The sequence below is a fragment of the Lucilia sericata genome, unplaced genomic scaffold (genome assembly GCF_015586225.1).
Source record: "Lucilia sericata isolate MDLA Ls3-8-SP2 unplaced genomic scaffold, ASM1558622v1 Contig000018F_arrow, whole genome shotgun sequence".
NCBI classification, from domain to species: Eukaryota; Metazoa; Arthropoda; class Insecta; order Diptera; family Calliphoridae; genus Lucilia; species Lucilia sericata.
This window is the reverse complement of record NW_023994057.1, coordinates 1351550-1378808: the sequence shown is the minus strand read 5'-3', so window position 1 is coordinate 1378808 and position 27259 is coordinate 1351550. Positions and strand designations below refer to the sequence as shown.

The window sequence follows — 27259 nt, the reverse complement described above, 5'->3', positions numbered from 1 at the left end:
AAGGTACCAAAAAGGCCCCTTTTATGGGTTCTCACTTAATTCAGACTCTACATACTTAATTTCATGTTTCTAGGTTCAATATTATAGAAATTTAAAAAAGTACCTTTTGAAGAACGAAAAAGTACCAAAAAGTCCCCTTTTATGGGTTCTCACTTAATCCAAACTCAACAAACTTAGTTTCATGTTTCTAGGTTCAATAGTACCTTTCAAATAACGAAAAAGTCCCCTTTTATGGGTTCTCACTCTACATACTTAATTTCATGTTTCTAGGTTCAATATTATAGAAAATTCAAAAAGTACCTTTTGTAGAACGAAAAAGTACCAAAAAGTCCCCTTTTATGTGTTCTGACCTAAACCGGACTCTGCATACTTAATTTCATGTTTCTAGGTTCAATATTATAGAAAATTCAAAAAGTACCTTTTGTAGAACGATAAAGTACCAAAAAGTCCCCTTTTATAGGTTCTTACCTAGTCAAGGCCCTATGTACATGCTAAAATTCATGTTTCTAGGTTCAATATTATAGAAAGTTCAAAAAGTACCTTTTGTAGAACTAAAAAGTACCAAAAAGTCCCCTTTTATAGGTTCTTACCTAATCAAGGCACTACATGCAAAATTTCATATTTCTAGGTTCAATATTATAGAAAATTCAAAATGTACCTTTCTTAGAACGAAAACGTACCAAAAAGTCCCCTTTAATGTGTTCTGACCTAATCCAGGCTCTACATACTTAATTTCATGTTTCTAGCCAATAACAACGTAACGTAACGTGATGTTCATTCTTTGCTTTGTGTTTATAAACAAGAAATCACAATAACAAAAAAATTTACGGTTTGATACTGTGTTCTGTTTCCCAGCAAAAAATAATTGATGTCATACATTACAAACTACATCTTAATCACATCTTAAAATGCGATTACATATTTTTCACTTTTATAAACCAAATATTTCCTTACAAATGAAACCCCAGTTAAAAGTGAGGAAAGAGATGTGGAAAAGTCATTACAAATAACATATTTGAAGTACATCAGATTTGGTGAAAGAGTAGTGAAATTTACATAAGCGTGTCATTAAGAGAATGTGTTTTATTTTTGACATCCAAATATCGGATTTTTACTGCTTCTAAAAATAAGATTAGATGTAGTTCAAAGTTGCCAAAAATGAACAACATCCCTCCAATGACACGCTAATGTAAAATTCATAGGTTTTACACCCGAATTTGAAGCACTTCGGGTTACTAGTTGTGATGAAAATTCTACATCTTTTTCCACACTTTTTTTGCTGGGTTGTTAATTGTTTGTCTCGGATTTTTACTCATATCTTCTTTATTTATGGACCGATTGGGCTGATTTTAAATAGCGTTCTATTCGATCGTATTTCCGATAGAATTATTGAAAATTCGGATATCGCAGATAAATGGGGTCTTTTGAAAACTGATTTCAACATACACACAGACAGACGGTCAGACGGACATGGCTAAATCGACTCCGCCGGGTCGGAAAATTATAGAAATTACAAACGGAATGACAAACTTATATATATACCCTTCTCACGAAGGTGAAGGGTATAAAAAATAGGACATTTTGTCATTATATAGTAAAACACAATGAAAACAATAATAAGTGTTTCATGTAGTTGTTGTATTTGATTGTGTATAAAAAAATATAAAACCCCACAGAAAATTTTCAGAGTACTCGGAATTGTAACCAATGTTGTGCGCTTTACTTTGTGTTACTTATAATTTGATTTACTTGTATATAAAATCTGGATATGAAGTTTAAATTTTTAATATATTTTTTTTTTTTTTTTTGCATTACATCTTGTTAATCACAAGTATATTGATTAACATTGTATATGAGAACAGAAAATTAAAATATAAAAAAATCAAGTGTGCTGTACCCAACAGAAAATTTATAGCTTACTACATTGACATTGTGTTGTGTTGCTTATTTTGTATTCGAAAGTGCTTACAAACTTACACACACTCTGGCTTAGTTTACACAGGGTATGGCCGCTTGAAAATGACACACTAACTGATATACTTGGTTTGCAATATTGTGTGTAGATTATACTTTTTTTATAATATACTTGTGTGTGGAAAAGTAGCTATTCCTACATTCTTATCGATATACCTAGTAAGTTAAATTGTTTCTACAGCACCTTCCTAGCTGGAAAACAAATGTATCAAAAAGTATCTACAAAAAAATGAAAAAATGTTGATCCAAAAAATATTTTTCGATAAATGAAAAATTTTTTGTTGATTAAATTACAGCACACTTGATTTTTTTATATTTTAATTTTCTGTTCTCAAATACAATGTTAATCACAAGTATATAAAGATGTAATGCAAAAAAATTTTATTAAAAATTTAAACTGCATATCCAAATTTTATATACAAGTAAATCAAATTATAAGTGACACAAAGTAAAGCACACAACATTGGTTACAATTCCGAGTACTCTGAAAATTTTCTGTGGGGTAATTTAATCAACAAAAAATTTTTCATTTATCGAAAAATATTTTTTGGATCAACATTTTTTCAATGTTTAGATGAATTTTAAGCAAAATTTGTTGCTTAAAATTAGGATCATAATCTAGTGATGATTGGAATGGCCTTATACTTATGAATAAATTTGAAGATACATGTATTTATGTAGCATTAAAAAAAAACATACATATTTAGATACTTCTTAATACACATGTATTTTAACTAGAAAGTTGTTGTAGATACTTTTTGATACACTTGTGTTCCAGCTAGGAAGGTGCTGTAGAAACAATTTTACTTACTAGGTATATCGGTAAGAATGTAGGAATAGCTACTTTTCCACACACAAGTATATTATAAAAAAAGTATATTCTACACACAATATCGCAAACCAAGTATATCAGTTAGTATGTCATTTTCAAGCGGCCATACCCTGTGTAAAGTAAGCCAGTGTGTGTAAGTTTGTAAGCACTTTCGAATACAAAATAAGCAACACAATATCAATGTAGTAAGAACAACAGAATTGAAGAGCTTGGTATGCTACGAAACAAAAATATTGAAAAAAAATTATTTAAAGTTTTGAAAAATATTACATTTTTATTTTAAATAAAAATTAAAAAATTAAAGTTTTGGAGTATCTTGGAAGTGATGTTATTCCGGAAATAACATTCTTAACCAACACTGATTGGAAGATTCTTATTAATTACGTCCAGGAAACTGAGTTTCTGAACATGGAAAAATAATACATTCAGTGAACAATTTTTTTTCATGAATTAGAGCGCACAACAGGCCCGATAGTGGCCTAGGTGTATTTCTTCGGATTTGATGTAGTATACATCCTCCTATCAACCTAACCTAACCTAAAGTTTTGGAAACTTGATATTGAGATTTCATAGCACGCGCGATAGGGTAAGAAAATTCAGCGCACGCTACGTTGGTACGCCTACACTGTAGGTTTATTTCTTTTTCTTTAAGTGAGCATTTGATGTTAATTTACTCTGAACTTGAAAAATAAAATCAAATCAGTTGCTGATCAGCACTTGTCAAAGGTCTGTGCGCATTTTTTTTAAAAAGCACACAGAACCCCACAGAAAATTTTCAGAGTACTCGGAATTGTAACCAATGTTGTGTGTTACATACAATTTGAATTACTTGTATATAAAATCTGGATAAGAAGTTTAAATTTTTTAATAATTTTTTTTCATTACATCTTAATAAACTTGTGATAAACATTGTATATGAGAACAGAAAAAATATAAAAAAATCTAGTGTGCTGTAATTTAATCAACAAAAAAATTTTCATTTATTGAAAAATATTTTTTGGATCAACATTTGTTCAATGTTTTGATGAATTTTAAGCAAAATTTATTGCTTAAAATTTGGATCATGATCTAGCGATAATTGGAATGGCCTTATACTTATGAATGAATTTGTAGAATGTATGTGGATAGGATTTTTAAACATATGTATATATTTAGCTATAATACACATGTACATTACCACCACGTGATTGTCAATGTTGTATAAGTAATGAAAATATTTTTTTAGGTCATTTGGAATCAAAAACATCACGCACCAACCCCAATTTTTAATATAAAATGTTTCAAGTTTTTTCTTTTATTATTTTAAAATTTTAATATTTATATACGGCCATTTTTTACCAAAAAGTATACTTTTGTCACATCGCGACTTAACACTCTGGACTTTTTGATTTTTACGCTTTTTATAAAATTTAATTTGTTGATAATAGGTATTTGTTTTGACCATGTCTCCGATTCTTATAGACCTATTTTACTGGTTTTAAACAGCTAAATTCTTAAAAGCATATCTATTTCAGTTAGTTAAGATTTGGATTCCCGAGATTTATGGAGCCTTCAAAAAACTTATTTTAAAAAAACAGACGGACAGACATTCGGTGGATGAATTTTTTAACAACCGCGAAAAAGTAATGACGTAGTTTCTGACATTTTTTAATGGTCTATTCGACTACCCAGTAAAAATTAATTGATGTCATACTTTACAAACAACATCTTATTCACATCTAAAAATACGATTACATATTTTTCGCTTTTATAAACCAAGTATTTCCTTACGAATGAAAACCCAGTTAAAAGTGAGGAAAGAGTTATAGAAAAGTCACTACAAATAACATATTCGAAGTACATTAAATGAAATTTATATAAGCGTGTCATTGAAAGAATGGGGTTTATTTTTGACATCCAATTGGGTTTTTTCGAAGTTTTCAAAAATTAACAACATCCCTCCAATGACAAGCTAGTGTAAAATTCATAGGTTTTTCACTCGAATTTGAAGCCTTTCGGCTTACTAGTTGTGATGAAAATACTACATCTTTTTCCACACTTTTTTGCTGGGTAGTAAGTAAAATTGTTTCCATAACACCTTTCTAGCATTAAATCATTAGATTTTACTATAATTAGACATTTTTACTTAAACGTGTATTTTTTGAATTGACTATATTTGCTTTAAACAGATGATACGAAACAACACAACTATCCACAACAACAACAGCAACCGCAGCATCAACAACAACGTCCCAAATCTGGTTCAACTCGTCCAATGTTTAGCCCTGGCCCCACTCGTCCGCCTTTCCGTATACCAGAATTCAAGTGGTCATACATTCATCAACGATTGCTGTCGGATGTTCTCTTTTCTTTGGAAACGGATATACAAGTCTGGCGCTCACATTCTACAAAGAGTGTACTGGATTTTGTCAACTCGAGCGAGAATGCAATATTTGTTGTGAATACGGTACATTTGATATCACAACTAGCAGATAATTTGATAATTGCCTGTGGTGGCTTATTGCCTCTGTTGGCCTCTGCAACATCGCCAAATGTAAGAATATTTATAAATAAGTTCTAGTGTTTACATACATATTTACAGCGCACAGTAATATAGAAATAAAAAAGAGTCAAATAATTCTGTAACCTGTTAATGGACCTACCTCGTGCCTATCAAATATTTAAAACGTTTTTTTTTTGTTTCGAATTTCTTAATTTCTAAAAAATTTATATTTTTTTTTTTTAGAATTTTATTTTATAAAAGGTTTATAAAACAAAATTTCCATACGAAATTTGATTTATAAAGGCTCAAATAGACTACACAATCGGCTTGACAAATATACCAGTATTTTACGTTTGTGCAAGCCTGTTGTATAGTGTATGAGGGTGTTTCGTGTTTGTACAAATGCTTGCTGTTTGTTTGAACAAAAATCCAAATTCAAAACTTAAATAAAACTTCCTCTTTTCGCATGTTTCACTAGAATCGGAAACCGTTTAGAAGTTACAGAATTATTTCCCTCATTTTTATTTATATATCACTGTGCAGCATGTTAAAATGCGAATTTTGAAAATTATTTATCTTGATTCAATTTTTAGTCTGAACTTGATGTTCTTGAACCAACTCAAGGTATGCCCCTTGAAGTTGCCGTTTCATTTCTGCAGCGTCTTGTTAACATGGCTGATGTATTAATTTTTGCAACGTCGTTGAATTTCGGGGAACTGGAAGCCGAAAAGAATATGTCTAGTGGTGGAATATTAAGGCAGTGCCTACGCTTAGTTTGTACTTGTGCAGTACGCAATTGCCTTGAGTGTAAGGAACGTTCACGATATAATGTTGGCGCAATGGCACGAGATGTGCCTGGAGCTGCCCATCTACAAGCACTCATACGTGGTGCTCAAGCTTCACCCAAGGTAGGCGAATAAACGCCAAGTTTGTGATTATTTAATGGATGGACATAGCTTAATGGACTTCGCAAATTCAAAATTTAAATTTTTTCTATATGTATCTTAGAAATGTTTATGCAATTGTATCAATTTTTGCATAGAAAACTGTTTAGACGGGTTCGGGGGTAAGTGCAATAGGGGGTAAATAAAACAACATTATGTTACAATAATCTAACAAACGTTACAAAAATTAAAATTTATAAGTTTTATTAGTTTTACGAGTTTTAGGCCCATTATTATAACTTGCCAATAACTAAAGTTAGGAAGTTATCGTACAGATAATGTGTTTTTCGTTATTACAAGTCAACTTTAGCTAGTGTCCGATAGGCTAACGGAAAGATCACCTTACCTTTAACTTTTAACGTAAGCTTTAGGAATTTTCCTCTATTCCTCACTTTAATTAAAGTTATCTTTTATTATTACGAACATTAAAGTCAAGTTGTAATGTAATGGCCCTTAAACGTTTGAGTAAGTTTATAGTAACTTTAGATTTTTAACTATCCTAGTTTTAAGTTTTACATAGATGTTAGTTTTATTCATTTTCTTTTTGGGGATCTTCTACTGATTATCACTTTCACACCCTTCTTGTTGATGTTGCTGAATAACTTCTTTCTGTTGTTCACTTCTAACTTATTGAAGTTGACTTTAGTGATAGAATTATAGAACATTTTTTGTTCAATGCGTGTACACATACAATTAAAATTTGGAAATACATTTTAAATTTCCGATATACAATTGAAAGATTTTGAATTTGCTGAAGTAAAAATAGAAAATTTCTAAATTATATTTAGAATTTTCTGACAATAAACTTTAACTTAAAAAAAAATTAATTTATATTTGTAGAATATTGTTGAATCAATAACAGGCCAGTTGTCCCCAGTTAAGGATCCAGAGAAATTGCTACAAGATATGGACGTAAATCGATTGAGAGCTGTTATATATAGAGATGTTGTAAGTGATTTCATATGATTTAAAATGCCTTATTCCGCCAACCACTTGCTAACGTTTATTTTTTAAATTTTGGGAATATTTGTTTATTTTAGGAGGAAACAAAACAGGCTCAGTTTTTGTCATTGGCGATTGTGTACTTTATATCAGTTTTAATGGTGTCGAAATATCGTGACATTCTAGAGCCACCAGCTGAGCCTCAAGTTCAAAGGCAATCACCTGTTATGCAAAGATCTACAGGCGGTAAGAATGTTTTTAAATATTTTATAAGTGTATCTTTATGTTTGGGTTTAATTACAACAAAAATTATAAAAACTGCACAAACATTTTCACTTTTTTAATCAAGATTGACAAATTTGGTTTATTTATTGTTTTGTAATACGTGAAAGTAGTTTTATTTCTTAATACATACATTCCTCCATATGTATATTGAAATATTCACATCTATAAGTTTATCTTAATTTATTTAAATTATGTATGAATAATTTCATAATTTCTTAAAAAGGGGGTAGCTATTATTTTTATGAGTTCAATTCTTTTAAAATAATTAGACTAATTAGTTTTAAAATAATTTGTTTTTTTTTATATATTTTTAATTGAAATTTTAAAAAAACTTAAAAATATTTATAGATTTTTAATTTCAAATGTCAATGTTACCCTCTATATTTTGAAGTCAGAAAGTAAATGATGTAAAAAACCAAACTTTCATTATCCCTTTTAAAGTTAAAATTTTCTATCCGGCCTGTGTTAATCCCCTCATTAATATAAATATTTGTGTTTAATGAAAGTTCTCGTTTTTTATTATTGTCATTGCTAGATGTATTGCTAATCATTACACCCTCTTTATATTTTTCTCTGTTTATTTTTTCGTGTTTATTTTCCATGCTGCTTTTATTCGGATTTTTTGTATGATAATAATATTTACATAACAACCAAAAAAACTAAAACGAAAAAATACAAAATTATTTAAAATCCATATACATATAATTTTGTACTTAACCAACAACTGCATACATCAATAAAATGACTCTGTAAATATACATTCCAACGGAAATGTCATCAAATGTACAAATGTACTTCCCCAAATCCTCTACGTGTGAAATGATCAATATGAAATGTGTAATAATAAATTGGTTTTATTTTCATTATTGACGTTATTGTATATATTGAACCGATGATATCGTAATTTTTTATGGAAATGATGATGGAAAACAATTGTTTATATTACCATTCTATTTATAAAATTAAATATGTATGTATTCCCATTCAAATGTTCATAATGGTTTTTTATTTTTATTATTAAATGTATTCTTTCGATATTTTTCGGTTTTTGTTGTAACTTGTTTGTTTTATTTTCCGAAATATTATTTTTCGACATCCATTATTTCAAATTTTTCGAATTTTGAAATCACTATTCCTTGAGTAGAATCGTCAGGTCGTCCATTGTTTCCACAGTGGTCACATCATGTGTACCCACAATTTCTGCCCGGAACACATCATAATCATATAACAGCATCAAATATGCAACAACAGCCTACAATGCAACATCAACCACATCACCAACAACAACTATACTATCAACAACAAATGCCATCGCCGCCACATCATCCTCAGCTTCAACAGCAACAAACAAGTCACTTACAACACAATCATCATCACGTGACACATCAACAACAACATCAGCTGCAACAACAGCATCAACAATATTACCAAAGTCATAATCATACAATAAGTACTACTTCTTATGCAACCCATTGCCCGTCACCTCCTTTAGCAACACAATCGACAAGTCCTTCAACCTCTTCAACGAATACATCGCAGCCAGCTTCAACATCTTCTCTTTCAAGTTTGGCTTCACAGCCTCATCATAGACATGGACAAAAACATCAGTACCATCATCAACAACAGCAACAACATTCTACAGCATCGGGTCACTACAGTATGATGAATGGTAATCAAGTGTTAAATGGTAAAATTTCAACACCACAACAAAATCAACAACAGCAGGATCACAATGGAATCATCGGTGGTGTAGTAAGTGGCAGTGGAAGTAGTGGTGGAAATGTTGGAATAGATATGGGTAGTATGTCTTATCACCATCACTCACAACAATCATACATGCGTACATCGTCAGGCTTGATGATTAATGGTATAAATGGCACCACATCTCATCCGAACGGCATTGTTGATTACCACACACAACACGTCATGATAAACGGCCTTGCTACCAATCCCGTTGCAAATGGTAACAATACCAACAGTAGCGGTAGCTTCGTCTGTGGCAGCAATAATAATGGCAATAATCACAATTCTATGGCCATCATAAATAATGGCCGTCACATACGTAATGGTCATGTTTTGGGATCAGGTGCTGTTGTTAGTGGTGCTGGTGGGATGCATGTAGGTGGTTTAGGAATTGCTGCGTCATCTGCAGCCGCATCATCAGCAGCACCTTTAGGAGCTACAGTATATAAAAACAATAACGGCATTAATAACAATTATCGCTATAATAGCCGTACCCCAACTGGAACAGGTATTAATGAGAGTTATGTGTTCTGCTACTCCTCTAGTCTATTCGTCTTTTATTTTACTTTACTACATTTAATTTTGTATAGTTTTTGTTTTTCAACGTATGGATGTATGAGTGTATCCTCATCTCTTTTGTTAAATATGACAAGCAAATTTGGTGATTAAGATTCTTTTTTGTTTTCAACTTGTACGAATACAAAATAGATCTTTAAGATTTAAAATGGTTTTATTTTTATTTTCTTCCTTTTTTAATTAGTCACGTTTTAGTTTCATTTATATTCTTTGCTTTTAACGACTTAAATTGTTGTTTAATTTGTGTTATTATCAGTTTTAGTTCAGCATAAGTTTTAAATAAGATCTTGATTTTTTAAACTTTTTTTACATAAGAGTAAAACAGCTACCTCTTTTTTGTAATTATTGTTCACTTGTTCAATGGCGCATCCTAACTTGTTGAAAGCAAAATGCATTCCTTTCACAGCTTGAATAGATTTTATTGTTTTTAGTTGAATTTTTTATATCAAAAAAGCACTAGTTTACTGATGGCACAATTTAAACTCACCTTAAAGCACAAAATTGCATTATAGAAATGTCGTTACGTTATTGTAATTGTGATTATCAAAAAAAAAGTTAGAATATATTACAAATGAGCGATGTGATACTTATAGTTTGGTTGAAATACATATTTTTGGAATAATAAAACCTCTTTCCTACACCACTTTAGTGGGGAGGGTATATTGGGTTTGTGCTGATGTTTGTAACGCACAATAATATTGGTCCTATACCCATCTTAAAGTATACCAATCGGCTTAGAATCATTTTCTGAGTCGATTTAGGTCGCAATTTTGAAGATAATTCAATGAAATTTGGTAAATGATCTTCTGTTGTCCCAGGAACGAAGCCTATTGAAAATGGTTAAGATCAGTCCATTATTTCATCTAGCTATCATACAACTGAACCCCCGAATAGGGCTTGTAAACCTTGTAATCAAACTACAGGCCGCAATTTTGGAGATAACTTAACGAAAATTTGGTACATGATCTTCATTGGTACCGGAAACGAAACCTATTGAAAATGGTTAATATCGGTCCATTATTTCACCTAGCCGAATAGGCCTTCTAAGTTCTTAATTATGTTTAATATACTCCTATCTCGACAAAAAGCTGTAAAACCAAGTTCTATACTATATATATACTAGCCTTAATAACCCTCATGAATTTTATAATTTTAGGGCCTCATTTGACCCTAGCCCCTACAAAATGTCCCCTTCAAAATTTGACTTAAATGTCCACAATTTTATTTCACAATAAATGGCTTAAGTATATCTGAGACAAGGTACAATTCAACTGAAATGCTTCATTATGAAAACTAAATCACATTTTATTTTTGTAACAGGTGTATATTATATAGTCGGCCTCGCCCGACTTTAATTTACTTGTTTTTCTAATATAAAGCAACCTTACCAAAAACAATTTATAGCACTCATTTTAAATTTGGGGACTGAAATAAGCGATGTGTATACCTTTATAGCTTCATACTCTGCACATTTATGAAGATTTACCTTTTTAGCGGTGCCCATATTCAGTTCGATTCCCAAATAAAATAATTTAGACTAAAAAATAGTCAGTCACTGACATTGTATGAGCAAAAACAATGACACCGCGTCGCACTGGTTAAGGAGCGCACAACAGGCCCGATCGAGGCCTAGGTGTATTTCTTCGGATTTTATGTATATATGTATATTAGAGTGGGTCGGAAAAAAGTTGAGTACGATTAAAGATATGTTAATAACATTTCCAAAAATATAAAAAATATTTTTTTGCCACGCCTTTTTGTTTTTAATATATTACGTCGACATTACGCTCGACTTCTGATATATTGAATCCTTCCCCAAAATCTTAAATTGGCTATACTAGAATAAAGTACATTTAATTATATAAAATATTAGCTCACTTTTATGCATAAACAGCTATTTTACAGGTATTTAAAAATACCTGTATAGTTCTAACTACAAACAATTAGTTTGCTAGGGATATTGTCGAAAACTATTTTTTTTAAATAATTTACAGTACAAAAATTGCATCCTACCCATATCTTAACACAAGAAAGATTATTTTCATCAGCATTAGTTTTATTAATTAATAACAAAATCACGTAGGTACATAAAAACTAACCATTTTATTTTATAAAATTCAATGAAAAATTAAAGAGTTATGAAAATATTTCATGTTTTTTCCATACAACCACTTGCATGTTTCTTGTTTTTGTTTTTTTTTTGTTTTTTAACAATTTTGAAAAATGTTTATACTAATTTTTATAAAATGCTATAAATTTATTTTATGATAAATTAACCTTTCTTTTAAATAGTTACATATTTTTAAAGAAGTTCTTGAAATGTTTAAAGAAGTTTTTGAAATAGTTAAAACTAATAAAAAAAAGAATAGTCGGGAATGGCCGACCATATGATACCAGTTATGAGTATATCTAAAATGTGATTTCTTTTTAAATACAGCATTTATATTAAATTTTGTGTTAATTTTTATATACTATTTAAGCAATTTATTGATGAAAACTGATTTTCTGTAAGATACATATGGAGGGTAGGATCAATTATGGACCGTTCGTATCAAAATTTGGTAGAGGGATTAATGTTTGTTCATATAGGAGTTAGATATGCAGAATTTCAATATAATGGTAGTGTTTAAGAGGGAATTAACGACCTTGAAGCCATAATTAAGTATTCCAAAGCCCTATTCGGGGGGTACGGTTGTATGAGGGCTAGGGGAATAATAGACCGATTTAATCCATTTTCAAAAACCTTCCTCCTTGGGTAAAATGAAACATTGAGCCTAATTTTATCAAATTATCTGGATTACATGGACAAACATATAGTGCTGTAGGATATAATTAACTTTCTTCTTTTTTGGTAGGAAGTAGGATCTGAAATGGTTTGTAACTGAAAAAATAAAACAGGATTTCTGTTTTATAATTCATTTTCAAAAATAATTGTTTTCGACTGTTTTTCCTGGCGAATTAATCGTTTGTTTTGAGAACGGTTGATAATGAATATTTTAACATTTTTAAATATTTATATAATAGTTGTTTATGCATAAAAGTGAGCATTTCAAAAGCCAATATTTCATATAATTAAATGCTTTTTATTCTTGTATAGCCGCAATTTCAAATTTTGGGGAAGGATCCGAGATAACAGAAGTCGTGGCAAAAAAATATTTTTTATATTTTAGGAAATGTTATTAACATATCTTTAAACTAACAATATAGCCATATAATAACTATAGCAATTATAGAACAATCAATTGAAAAATCAAAACATCAAATATCGCGATTTGAAAATTAAGAATTGAAGATTATGTTAAAATTTCTAAGTCAAATCTAAAATTTAAAAAATATTTTGTTCAATTGCTTATCTTTCATTTTTTTAAAATTTTTTAAATTATATCCCTAAACTTATCCTAAATAAAATTAGTTCATTAGTACATAAGGCTAAAAGTCTCCATGATAAAATTTTCACTAACATATAGAAGAGATTTTAGGTGTCCACATACTATGACATTGAACTATACCTACAGTTTGAAAATTGACCTTTAACCTTTTGGAAGTTAATGTTTTTATTTACGTGATTTTTAACACAATATCTTAAAATAAAAAAATATGTTTGACTTTAAGAAGTTTCAGAATTATAAACTATTTTTCAAATTCCAAATCACGAAATTTTTACATTGGAATCAGTTTCCATTCAAAAAGACGATGATATGATGTTTAATTTATATTACATATGGGAAATTTCGTGTCAAGTGACCCAACTTTTAAAATCGATGTCTTCCGATTTTGATGAAATTTGTACCAACCAAGAACTGCCAGACTTAGAGGGTGTCAAAGTTGGATATTTTGGTCATACAGGGTTTTATTCAAATGAGTGTAACTTTTTACCTATTAGTCCTAGCAAAAATTGTCCAAACGAGTTCAGATAGCTATTTCTTCGTTGTTTCCAAACAAATTTTTTAATTTTTTTTTTCAAAATTGGCCCTTTTTGTGCTCAGAAGAAATGTTAAGGGAAATGTTTATAGTCCCATAATAGAATGCGAGTGGGATATCAAACAAATTATTTTTTAACTCTAGAATAAGATTTGTTTCAATATTTGGAACTTATTTTTCCCCTATTTTTTCGAAATGGACATTTTGTTGTTTTTTTTTTTTTTGCTTCAAAGAAAGCTTAGAGCATTTCCTTTAAGAGCTTTGTGGTCACTTAGTGGGGTGCAAGGGGCATATGTAAAAACATAATGAATTAGTTTATTTTTTAGAGATATCCCACTCGCATCCCACTAAGTAACCAGAAAGCTCTTCAAGGAAATTGTCTAAGCAAAAAAATACAATAAAAACGCACTTTTTGAAAAAAATGAAGTACCAAATATTGAAAAAAATCTTATTCTTGAGTTAAAAAATAAGTAATTCCCATCCCATTATGGGACTACTATGATACCCTTAAAGGAAATTGTATAAGCTTTCTTTTGAGCAAAAAAGGGCCAATTTAAAAAAAAAAAAGTTAAAAATTTGTTTTAAAACAATGAAGAAATAGCTACCTGAACTGCTTTGGACAATTGTTGCTAGGACCAATAGGTGAAAATTCACACTCATTTGAATGAAACCCTGTATGACCAAAATGTCTAACTTTGACCCCCTCTATGTCAGGCAGTTTCTGGCCTACTATCTATCAATAGTACTAACCTTAGTACAAATTTCATCAAAATCGATTTTTTGAGTTGGGTCACTTGACATGGAATTGCCCATATGCATATCGTTATTTACTACAACGGCTTTATTCATGTTTACATTCAATTTTACATCAAATTTGGGTGTTTGATTATTAGTTCAAATGTCACATAACCTCAACCGCATTCCTCGTATATTAACAACTCGTACATACAAATCACAAGGACATTTTCATCTTCACTTTTGAATTTTGCATTAATTTTTTTTAATATTGAACGAGCTGTTCATTTATATCGTTTTATATACATATTTTGTATTACAGAAATTTTAATCCAGCTTATACATATAATATACATACTTAATATTGTGTAAAGTTAACTTTAATTATTCCTTTTTTATTATTATTCAAAAATTTCCATAAAAAAGCCGGCCGCACTATCCATGACGGAGACTACGAAATCATTGTTGTTGACGAAAATAATCCCTCTGTGTTAGCAGATAATGATTCGCATTCCAGTGGACCACCTTCAATAAAGGTAAGCATACTACTTTATCTGCAAAAACTTCTACATTTATTCTTAACGTTTATACTAGTAGTTTGGTTTTCAACATTTACATACATATACATTAGGATGTCCCGTGGACCACTTTTTTTCTAGGAATACCGCACAAACGATGAGTACTGAACACGAGAAAAATTAAAAACAATTTTTTTGAAAGGTGCCTCAGTTCCCTACCAGCGATTAAAAATCTTGATCTAAATACAATATGTTAAAACAAATTGTCTGTAATTGCGACAATTTTGACACCTATTTCGACCAAAAATACTCTAACAAATTTTCAAAATTGTTTTTCATATAATCAGCTAAAAATTGGGGTTGGTTATCATGGTAGTTCGCGCAAACAGTCAAGTAGAGAAAGTTTTGACCAAAAATATTACGAAATTTTTGAGACCCTTTCGAAAGATTGCAGAAATTTTTTTTAACTTATTGTACTGAGTTCAAGATTTTCAATCGCTGGTTGGGAACTGAGGCCGCTTCCAAAAAGAAATATTTTTTTATTTTTCTAATGTTCGGTACATTAATACGCATCGATTGAGAGGTATTCCAATATGAGATTCTTTGAAGGCTGTTCCTCGAGACATTCTAATACACATACAGTGCCGTGCAAGAGTTTACACATGTTTGCAAATTTTCTTTTAAATTATTAATAAAATATTTTCTAGCTAAGATATTTCATCGAAAATATATATAATGAAATTCGGCAAAAATTAGTTTTACATAAAACGGAATGGAGCATTATATTTATTCCCCAATATAATGTTCCCTTCAGAACGGGATTTTCTTTACAAAAGGATCGGCCCACAATATAATGTCCTTTTCAGAAAATTACTTTAACGGCTAGTACTGACTTCAAAATTCCGCCAATTTTGTAGAACTCTGTATAAATATGTTTAGCTAAGATATCCCTACGAAATTATATTATTTTTCTACTTTTAAAATATTGGTATAGCTATGAAATTCGCCATAAATTAGAATTATTGTAACTAAAATCTCTCTACCGAATTTCATAAGGATCGGTCTATAATTGATTACTCTATATATAAAGATATTCCAACAAAAAAATTAATCGCAAGAAAAAGCAATTCCATTTCGTTTCAATGCATTAGGATCGTAGGTACTTTTTTGTAAGTTGTTGTTTATGTGGCGGAGAGTCGAATCGAAATGCAGAATACCAAAGTTGCCAAACGGAAAAAAAATCGATTCGAATTGAAATGCAGAATAGGGGTGATTACCTATCAATGAATCCAAATGTTAAGTATTATGAGAAAAACACTCAACAAGCAAATTTGTCTTTAAAATTCGGAGGAACTTCGTCCGTAATTAAACCAAGCCCTCATTAAAGATCCTATTTCAATATTCATATTGACTTTAAATTCACTTTAAATTTAAAAGTCATGCTTATATTGTGGTTATATGTATGTATAAGATTCGGTACAGCTGAATGTTACACTATTACTTGTTTGTTATGGCAGTGATGCCAAACAATAGTGATGTATTAAATTTTTGTATTAATATTTTGGTCTATAGGATTAACAGTTGCGTATGGAGAAAAACAATATTTATTTAGTTTTACAATTGTGGATATAGACCAAAGCTAACACCCGATATATCGGAAATCGTACCAAATATCGAGAAATGTGCCTCGGAATCGGAAAGGGGATGTCCGAATATATAAAACAGAACAATATACCAAAACAATAATATACTGACGACTTATAAAGTGGCAAAATATATCATGTCAAAAGTGCATGTTGCGATTTATAAATCTAATAAATATTTAAATATCTTAGCTAGAAAACATTTTATTGGAATTTTACATATTAGAGAATTGGCCAACATAAATATACATTTGTACGTAACAGTACGTATTATATTTGGATACAAGATCAGTTTATAAATATGATACTTATGATGAGATTTACATTTGTAACCTTCGAGAAATATCTTTTTCAATGTTCTGTAACTTCTAACTGTTTTTGAAGGGTTGACATGGTTTCATTTGTCCTATAATACTAAAAAGCCTGCAAATGTATTTTGATAGATAAAATTAAATTTTGTTTTAATAATCTCTAACATGCTATTCGGTTACCTACTCATTAATTATTCAGAATCATTAAATAACTGATTCCTAAAGTAACAACCTGTATGGCTTTTTTATATTTTTTATTAATGCCTGTATTTTGCACAATTTACATATTTTTTTTATTAATTTTTATAATGATATGATTTTGCCATTCTGTTTCTAAAAATATTAATTATACGCCGAATGCATGAAATTATGAAATTGCCACTGATATATTTAGTTTGCAATGATGTAAGACAATATCGGTACAGACGATTAAATTTTATAACAAAATGTTTATTCGCTTCTCAAAAATAATTAAATCACAATGAAGTCGAAACGAAACCAATAATAAAATAAAAAAAATGCAACACTGACATTTGCTAGTAAGATAATGTAAGATTTTGTAAAATTCTTGCATTCAGCATTTTTTGGGATAAATTAAAATGTACCAAAGTTTTGGATTGGAATATATTTTTTCTATATTATGTGACCAATTTAAAATTAAAAACCTTTAAAATTTCAAATTTCTAATAGTTTCAGAGATATGTTTAAAAATGTTAATGTTGAAAAATAATATTATTTGAACTTATTTGTTGTTTTATATTAGCTTTGTTCCAGAACTTTTCTGGCTAAAGAGAATTAATGAATTTTCTCTTCGTACTTATAAAAAGTACGGGAACAGAAAAAACAAAATTTCTCTTTCAATAAATTTGTATTGAAGTTTATTCATATAAATTTCTATTGAAATTAAAATAAAATTGAAAAACTACAATTACACATACTTATTTATGAAAGTAAATAAAAAATATCAAACATTTTTTGTTTTCAATGTTCTATTAGCTATTAGCTTTGTTCCTTTACTCAAGTTTGCAGGTTTTTACCAAAAATTGTAAAAGAGAACAAATTTGAGCAATTAAAATTATTTTTTCTTTGCCAGAACTTGCAGGTTTTAGCCAGAAAATTTTTTCCTGGCAAATAGAAAAAAAATTGTCAAATAAATTATTTGTTTAAAAAAATACATTAAAAACAAAAAATGTTTGATATTTTTGATTTATTTTCATAAATAAGTCTGTGTGATTGTAGTTTTTCAATTTTATTTTAATTTCAATAGAAATTTTTATGAATAAACTTCAATACAAATTTATTGAAAGAGAAATTTTGTTTTTTCTGTTCCCGTACTTTTTATAAGTACGAAGAGAAAATTTATTAATTCTCTTTAGCCAGAAAAGTTCTGGAACAAAGCTATTATTTGAAATGTTATAATTATAGTTTTAATATTTTGAAAATTTTTTTTAAGTACATGGACATTTTTAGTCATATCTCGGAAACTAGTTGGAATCCAAATCTAAAATTTAAACTGAAGCTGACTTGCCATATAAAAATTTAAGAAAAATTAATGAAAGATTTTTTCGTTTATTTAATTTTGAATTTTGTTTTTCAAAAAATTTATATTAGTAATTTTTCAAAATTTCTGAAAATAACTAGATTGAAGATTTTTAAGCAAAAAGAAAATTTTAATTATATTTAACACATAAAAAGGTAGTGGCTTATAATAAACAATGGTTAGTAAACACGTAGGTTAGAGTCAGCGCAAAAAATCGATGTTGGAATCTTGTTCGTCTTAACCCCACAAAGTGATTGACCTTTCCAGATATTGAGATAGGCGAAATTTGAGCTCGATTAATAAACGTTTACACGTGCCGCTCGTAGCTCAAAGTTTGAAAAAATCCAAATTTTTTACCAAAAACATAACATATGAAGCTAATATTGTACTTCAAAATTTATATTATATATGTACGTAATTGTTGTTACTTTAAGTCAAACAGAGTCTCCAAAAACGTGACCTGGTCGCGGTAGGAGCATACTTCGTATATTTTGATATTACGTGATAAATGTTGCTATTAGGTAAATATTTTATATATTATTGTTAAAGAATCACAATGTACATAGATAATGTTAAACACAAAACTAGGTTGAAAAATGTAAAAAAATATTCCCCAGACCATTAACGTGTCTCAGATCACTTGATTAGAAAATGTGGAAAAAAATTAACTTATTGTGGAAAATATTCTAATAAATCTATTTTATTACATAAAATATATGTATATATAATTACTCGAATATAAGTTGTTGTCCTTAAAAGATATCGTGAACCTGTTCTCAGCTGTGATCAAAAAAAATAATTTTTTACACGGCAGTTTCAAAACTCCATTTTCAGTTTTTTTAAATCTTTGTTAAACAAATTTTAAAATTTTTGAAATATTACCAGGACATTTATGGTTCATTAGGTCAATACCTCTTATAGTTAAGCTGTAGCTGCGATTTGAATTCTGCAAATTTCGCGAAAAACTAATTTTTTTTTTTTGTAATATTTTACAAAATATGTCCCAATTGTTATACATGTTAAACAAAATATTTACAGAATATTATTTCTCAAATAATATAAAATATGTCCCTGAAATTGTATATAAATCGGGAAATCCTAAGGCGTAAACTTTGGAGGTCAAAGGTCAAATTTTGCAGTATTTGGAAATTCTCATTGAAACTTATCGAAATATTATTTATTAAACAATAATATATTATTAAACAATAATATGTAAAATATTTACCTAATAGCAACATTTATCACATAATATCAAAATATACGAAGTATGCTCCTAACGCGACCAGATCACGTTTTTGGAGACAAAATCTGTTGTAAATCTGTTTGACGTAAGAATAATTATGTATTATGAAGTTCAATATAAGATTTGTTTTGAGGTACTAAGCGTGTTTCTATTATTTACCGTTCTGGAGTTATAGCTTCATCTGTTAGCTTTTAGGTCAAAAATTTGTTTTTTTTTTTTTTAAACCTGAGCGACAAGCGGCTCGTGTTAACGTCTTTTAATCGAGCTCAAATTTCGGCTATCTTAATATCTGGAAAGGGGAATCATTTTGTGGGGTTAAGACGAACAAGATTCCGACATTTTTTCTCCCCATATAAGATCCGGTCAGTCTAATGTAGATAATGACGGGAAAACAATTTTTTTAAGATATCTAAAAAACCTAAGAATATGTATTAAACAATTATAATTTTTGAAAAGCTAAAATATTTAAATGTTTGATTTTCCCAGGGGACTACCACTATTTTTATGTCAAATTCACATTTTTAGAAAAAATTCTCAAATTACATTATCGTATTATAGTAATCATATATATACATATTCTTAATTATCGAAACCCTTTACAACATAATTAAGAACGTATTGAGCCATCTAATAATTTGAAATCGACTATGCGATTTTTTGGAAAATTAATATGTTTCGGTATTATATTGTTTATTTATTTGATGTTTATTGGCTAAACCATATTGAAATATTATCTTGTTTTCAATCGAAAAAAACGAAATTAACCCCTAAACGTAAATATACTTTTATAATTACATAAAATTTCTTTAATATTAGAACTAAATATTCAATGCCATTTTGCGAGAAAATTGTCTGTGATAGAGAAAAACAGATTCGGTTTCAGCAACATTAAAATCAGTCTAATTGGGTTCAAAAATTTTTACAAACCTTCATTCGGTTAGCCCGTGTATTTAGTAAAGTTTTTCATGATAATTGAGTTTCAAAATTTGCATAAAGGACATTTTTCAAATTCTAAAGAACACCTTATTTTAAATTTGTGTTTAAAATATAGTGTTGAATTCGATATTCGCAAACCAAATTCAAAAATGGGTTAAATATGTATATCGTTTTATTTTAAGTTTATATACATACAGTCCAATAAAGTCTACATACAATAGTAATTATAATATTTGTTTAAACTTTAAAGCAATATTTATAAGTTTTAAATAATAAGTATATAAGATTTTAGCAAAAATTTTTTCAAATAAAGCCCACCGTTATTAGACTTATTGATACTGAGTGAAATAACGAATAAAAAATGTTCACTCACTCCTACTTTTGAGAGGGCGGGGTTTTTAAGTTCCATTATATTCTGAACCCAAAAAAAAAATTACGTTTTTTGATTAAGAATCATGCTAAAACCGACTTGGTGATGTTGTTTTATTTTTTTAGTTTCTATTTATTTTTTAACAAATATATTCCATTATTTAAAACTTACAATAACTGCATTCAATGTAAGAAATCTTTTTATAATTCCTGTATGTAGACTTTATTGGTTAAGATGTAAATCTAGAAAAAACACAGCTATAATATATTGAATGGTATATTCGTCATTGCCGTATTTGGCAATGATACATGTTATTTTTTATTTTATTAATTTATTAACAATATAATATGTAAACACATTGATACTAATGTTATTAAAAACAAATAAATAATGTGCATGTTTATTACAATTTAATTTAATTATTATTTAAAAAATTAAACCGACCCAATAAAAGAGTCCCAAATTGCAACCAAAGTCCCAAACAAATGTTACTACAAATACAACATCCGAAACTACAGTGGCCACTTCCACAAATCCAACTACAATTAATTCAGTATTATTGAGTAATAATAAATTAAACAAACTACAAAAACAGCCATTGTCGCCGCCCACACCCGTTGTACCACAAAAATTACCCAAGGTAAAAAACCAAAAACTACTCAACACAAAAACACTTAATCATTTGTAACACCATTCAATTAGAAATATAAAAGTACATTTAATTCACAAAACACCATTTTATTCGCTAAAATCCCACTTTATTTGTTTTCGATTAAAATATAAGTAAAAAAGTTTTCATTGATTAAAATGCATTCATTTGTAAACAATTTGTGTGCAGGTTTTTTGTTATACAATTTGGTTTTATTTGTGTTGTTTCATTTTATTTAAATTTGTGTTTCTATTTTTGTATTCATACAGTATTATGTATTTGATTTGATTTTGTTATTATTGAATACTGGGTGGCAAAAAAAAAAAATATTGCAAAAAATAAGCAAAATTATTCAGTTAATAAGTATTTTTTTATTTTTAATTTTTAAGCTGTTTGAAAGTTTTTATTATTTTTTTTATCCTTAATAATTTTTAAAACAAACATTATAATTTTTTAGTTTCTCAATTATTTTAATATGATCATAAGTAAATTAATTGAGTAAGATATGTAAACAAAATTTACAAAATCTAACCACAGCAATCATTTACTACAAGACTGATTTAACTCAAAAAATATACATAGCTTCGAAAGAATGGCTTTGTATGGAGACAAATAAGGTACTAACTAACTATTGACCCCAGGAAAAAGTTTTTGAACTGGGGTCAAAGTTAAAAGTATCTTGCAAAGACTTTTCATATGGTACCAAAATTGAATATAATTTCTTTGTAAGAAATATGGAAAAAACATTTGACATTTGATCCAGCTCACCAAATATTGGCACCACAACATAAAATGTATATATCTGTAAGGCATATGATTTTTTGCTGATGTTTCGAAAATGCAGAAATATTTAAAAATCTCCAATCATGTCCAAAACATTATTTTATGATGTTCCTATCTTAAATGAAAGTTTAACTCATTCTAAGAGTACGTTTCTTAAAGTCGTTCGTCAATGCGTGAGATAAAGCATATTCAAGATATGATGGAAAATTGTTGTAAGTCCATTATTTGAAATTTTGTTTGTTTATTTTTTTTTCAAACATCGAATATTTTAAAATTGCATTAGATTAAATTTATAAATTTAAGAAAAGTACTCTTAGATTGAATTAAGTTGTTATTTTAGTTAGAAACATCAACTTTTGTTTTGGGGTCATACCAACTGTATTAATTACTTTTTCATTTTGAAAAATTTTAGGCCATTAAAATTAAACAAAGAAATCTTCATAAGAATGAAATTCTTATGAAGATTTCTTTGTTTAATTCTAAAGTTTTTGTATTTATTGCTTTACAAACCAAAATTTTATAAAGTTGTTAAAATAGAAACTCAAGAAGTACAATACATTGTACCTTTTTTAAGCATCCAACTCCCACAATATTTTGTACTTGTTTTAAAATAACATTATAATAAAAACGAATTATATGTATATATGTAGAACGTCTTAAAATACGTATTAAATGTCAATATTGATTAATTCTGCTTCGATTGTTTTTGTCTGATGTTTATTGGTTCCATACACTTTTTGACATGCACGCTTTGTTCATTGTTTTCAACCACATGTTTGTGTTTGTATACGCACATTTATTCATATATAGATAGATTTTTATATGTATTAATGCGTACACATACCTACATATGTATGTATGTTCGTATGTACAGTACGTGGAATTAAACGTGTTGTTCGTGTAATTTGCCACAACCAATAATCAATTCCAACCACATTCATTCTTATTACAGAGTGATTCGGAATGTAATTCACTGAATATGAACTCAACTGAAAACGAAGTTCCTGAAGTGGAATCATCAAGTGAAATTATGGTTGATGATAATAGTAAGCCCATGAATTCAAATGATGAAAGCTGGACAGATGTCAATTTAAATGAAGATGCAAGTGTACAGGCGTCAGCTACAGGTATAATGATGTCCGGTGATGCAAAGATGCGGGCTATGGGTGGTATGCATTCAGCGCATGGCAGTCATATACAAAATACTTCACATGTTGTCGGTGGCGGCGTCAACGAAAGAGGAGATAAACCGGATTCGGAAATTTCTGTAGTTAGAGTGCCAGATGGTTATGCGAATGCAACAGGCGTATCTGGTAATGGTGGAAATGTTGGTGCACAAAGAAGTTCAAGAGCAGAGGATTTGCCTATGAAACCACCTTTAGTCGGTCAATTGCCCATGACTACTCCATCGCGAGAGGCTAGTCTTACGCAGAAGTTGGAAGTGGCTTTGGGACCCGTATGTCCTTTGCTAAGAGAAATTATGGTGGATTTTGCACATTACTTATCCAAGACTTTGGTGGGCTCTCATGGACAGGAGTTGCTGATGGAAGGCAAGGGTTTAACTACATTTAAGAACTCGCACTCTGTAGTGGAGCTGGTGATGTTGCTTTGCTCACAGGAATGGCAAAACAGTTTGCAAAAGCATGCAGGACTTGCTTTCATTGAACTTATTAACGAGGGTCGCCTACTGTCACATGCCATGAAAGATCACATTGTGCGAGTAGCAAATGAAGCTGAATTTATTTTAAATCGTATGAGAGCTGATGATGTTCTAAAACACGCAGATTTCGAGTCGCAATGTGCACAAACTTTGTTAGAGAGAAGGGAGGAAGAACGGATGTGTGATCATTTGATTACTGCAGCTCGACGAAGAGATAATGTTATTGCCAGTAGATTATTAGAAAAAGTTCGCAATATTATGTGCAACAGACATGGTGCCTGGGGAGATTCTTGTGGTAGCGTCCAAAAGCAAACCTACTGGAAGTTGGATGCGTGGGAAGATGATGCCAGAAGACGTAAACGTATGGTACAAAACCCCAGAGGCTCTTCTCATCCTCAAGCCACTTTGAAGGCTGCGCTAGAAAATGGTGGTCCAGAAGATGCAATTTTACAAACTCGAGATGAATTCCATACTCAAATAGCTGTTAGCCGAGCTCACCAAGCTACCCAACACACTGCCGATCTTTTAGACGATGCTGAACTTCTAATAGAAGACCGAGAACTCGATCTAGATTTGACTGGTCCTGTTAATATTAGTACTAAAGCGAAACTTATTGCTCCTGGACTAGTTGCTCCCGGTACTGTATCCATAACAAGTACGGAAATGTTCTTTGAGGTTGATGAAGAACACAACGACTTCCATAAAATAGAGGCTGAAGTTCTCAAGTATTGTGATCATTTACATGGCAAATGGTACTTTTCTGAAGTTAGAGCCATATTTTCACGACGATACCTCCTGCAAAATGTCGCTTTGGAAATCTTTTTAGCCTCTCGCACTTCAATTTTATTCGCGTTTCCTGACCAACACACCGTAAAGAAGGTTATTAAGGCTCTGCCGCGCGTAGGAGTGGGCATAAAATATGGCATTCCACAGACAAGACGAGCTTCGATGATGTCGCCACGTCAGTTGATGCGTAACTCGAATATGACCCAAAAATGGCAGCGCCGCGAAATTTCCAATTTTGAATACTTAATGTTCCTTAATACCATAGCAGGTCGCACATACAACGATTTAAATCAATATCCTATTTTTCCTTGGGTACTGACTAATTATGAAACCAAAGACTTGGATCTCAGTTTACCGTCAAACTATCGAGATTTGTCAAAACCCATTGGAGCTTTAAATCCATCAAGAAGAGCATACTTCGAAGAAAGGTATGAATCTTGGGAAAGTGATACAATACCACCATTCCACTATGGAACTCACTACTCTACTGCAAGTTTTACACTTAATTGGTTGGTAAGAGTGGAACCTTTCACGACTATGTTCCTTGCACTGCAAGGAGGTAAATTCGATTATCCAGATCGCCTTTTCTCTTCAGTTAACCTCTCATGGAAAAATTGTCAACGCGACACTTCAGATGTCAAAGAGCTTATACCAGAATGGTACTTCTTACCGGAGATGTTTTACAATTCATCAAGTTATCGATTGGGCCACCGTGAGGATGGAACGATGGTCAATGATGTTGAACTGCCGCCTTGGGCAAAGACACCTGAAGAGTTTGTGCGCATCAACCGCATGGCTTTAGAATCGGAATTCGTCTCATGCCAATTACATCAATGGATTGATTTAATATTCGGCTATAAGCAGAGAGGACCTGAAGCTGTTCGAGCCACCAATGTATTCTACTACCTGACATACGAAGGCAGTGTAGATTTAGATGCAATAGGAGATCCTGTTATGAGGGAAGCTGTTGAAAATCAAATACGCAACTTTGGCCAAACACCCAGTCAACTGCTGATGGAACCTCATCCACCCAGAAGTTCGGCAATGCACTTATCTCCGATGATGTTCAGTGCGATGCCCGATGATTTATGCCAAATATTGAAATTTTATCAAAATTCTCCAATCATTCATATATCAGCAAATACGTATCCACAACTATCGCTGCCTTCAGTTGTTACTGTTACAGCAGGACATCAATTTGCTGTAAACCGATGGAATTGTAATTACACGGCTTCCGTCCAAAGTCCTAGCTATGCAGACTCCAGTCAACAGCAGGGAGCTATGAAACCTTTAACAATTGATCCCGTCTTAAGTAAGTATTATTCTGTACACATAATACCCAAACAGACTAACAACAGTATTTTTACTTCTTTCTAAGCAGCTGCTCAAAATACAGCTAACAATAATCCAATGAATCGTAGACATTTGGGAGATAATTTCAGCCAAATGTTAAGAATAAGATCCAATTGTTTTGTAGTTACCGTGGACAGTCGTTTTCTTATAGCTTGTGGATTTTGGGATAATAGTTTTCGAGTGTTTAATACTGAATCTGGTAAGAATGTCTCTTACCTTATTTATAATTTATATACATATGAATGTTCTTCATAATAAATACGAATTAAAATTTCAGCTAAAATCGTGCAAATAGTTTTTGGCCATTTTGGTGTTGTGACATGTTTGGCACGATCTGAGTGTAATATCACATCAGACTGTTATATAGCTTCAGGTTCGGCCGATTGTACTGTTCTGCTATGGCACTGGAATGCTCGCACACAAAGCATAGTAGGAGAAGGTGATGTTCCTACACCCAGAGCAACATTAACTGGACACGAACAGGCCGTCACTTCGGTTGTGATAAGCGCAGAATTAGGTCTAGTGGTATCAGGTTCTACAAGTAAGACACATCGTAATTTTTTTTGTTCAATAATTGTAATTTAAATTGATACAAATTTTATATTTGCCATTGTAGATGGGCCCGTTCTGATTCATACAACTTTCGGCGATCTCTTGCGTTCTTTGGACCCTCCAATGGATTTTCACTCCCCAGAATTAATTGCCATGTCACGTGAAGGTTTTATTGTAGTCAATTATGACAAGGGTAATGTGGCAGCCTATACTATAAATGGAAAGGAATTAAGACACGAAACCCATAATGATAACCTACAGGTATAATATTCTGGAACTTTGTCTACTATGATAAAATATCTCAATGATTTTATTCTTATTTTATCTAGTGCATGTTACTCTCACGCGATGGTGAATATTTAATGACAGCTGGCGATCGTGGTATTGTTGAAGTTTGGCGTACTTTTAATTTGGCTCCTCTCTACGCTTTTCCAGCTTGCAATGCCGGTATTCGTTCATTGGCTTTAACTCATGACCAAAA

The 27259-nt window shown here is 30.4% G+C and overlaps 1 protein-coding gene across 10 annotated transcripts in view; it reads left to right on the top strand.

Annotated features, from left to right (window-relative positions):
- Positions 1 to 27259, top strand: part of LOC119606704 (neurobeachin) — a 99817-nt gene that overhangs the window by 69620 nt on the left and 2938 nt on the right. For 7 of the 10 annotated variants that reach the window (XM_037960314.1, XM_037960311.1, XM_037960310.1 and 4 more), the window contains 12 exons: positions 4975 to 5339; positions 5882 to 6196; positions 7073 to 7180; positions 7273 to 7420; positions 8604 to 9710; positions 14861 to 14970; positions 21450 to 21635; positions 23380 to 26185; positions 26255 to 26425; positions 26504 to 26767; positions 26843 to 27039; positions 27108 to 27259. In XM_037960314.1, coding sequence (XP_037816242.1) covers positions 4975 to 5339; positions 5882 to 6196; positions 7073 to 7180; positions 7273 to 7420; positions 8604 to 9710; positions 14861 to 14970; positions 21450 to 21635; positions 23380 to 26185; positions 26255 to 26425; positions 26504 to 26767; positions 26843 to 27039; positions 27108 to 27259 — 5929 coding nt within the window. The remainder of the gene's footprint in view (positions 1 to 4974; positions 5340 to 5881; positions 6197 to 7072; positions 7181 to 7272; positions 7421 to 8603; positions 9711 to 14860; positions 14971 to 21449; positions 21636 to 23379; positions 26186 to 26254; positions 26426 to 26503; positions 26768 to 26842; positions 27040 to 27107) is intronic. The other 3 variants (XM_037960324.1, XM_037960303.1, XM_037960333.1) reach the window with 3 other exon arrangements.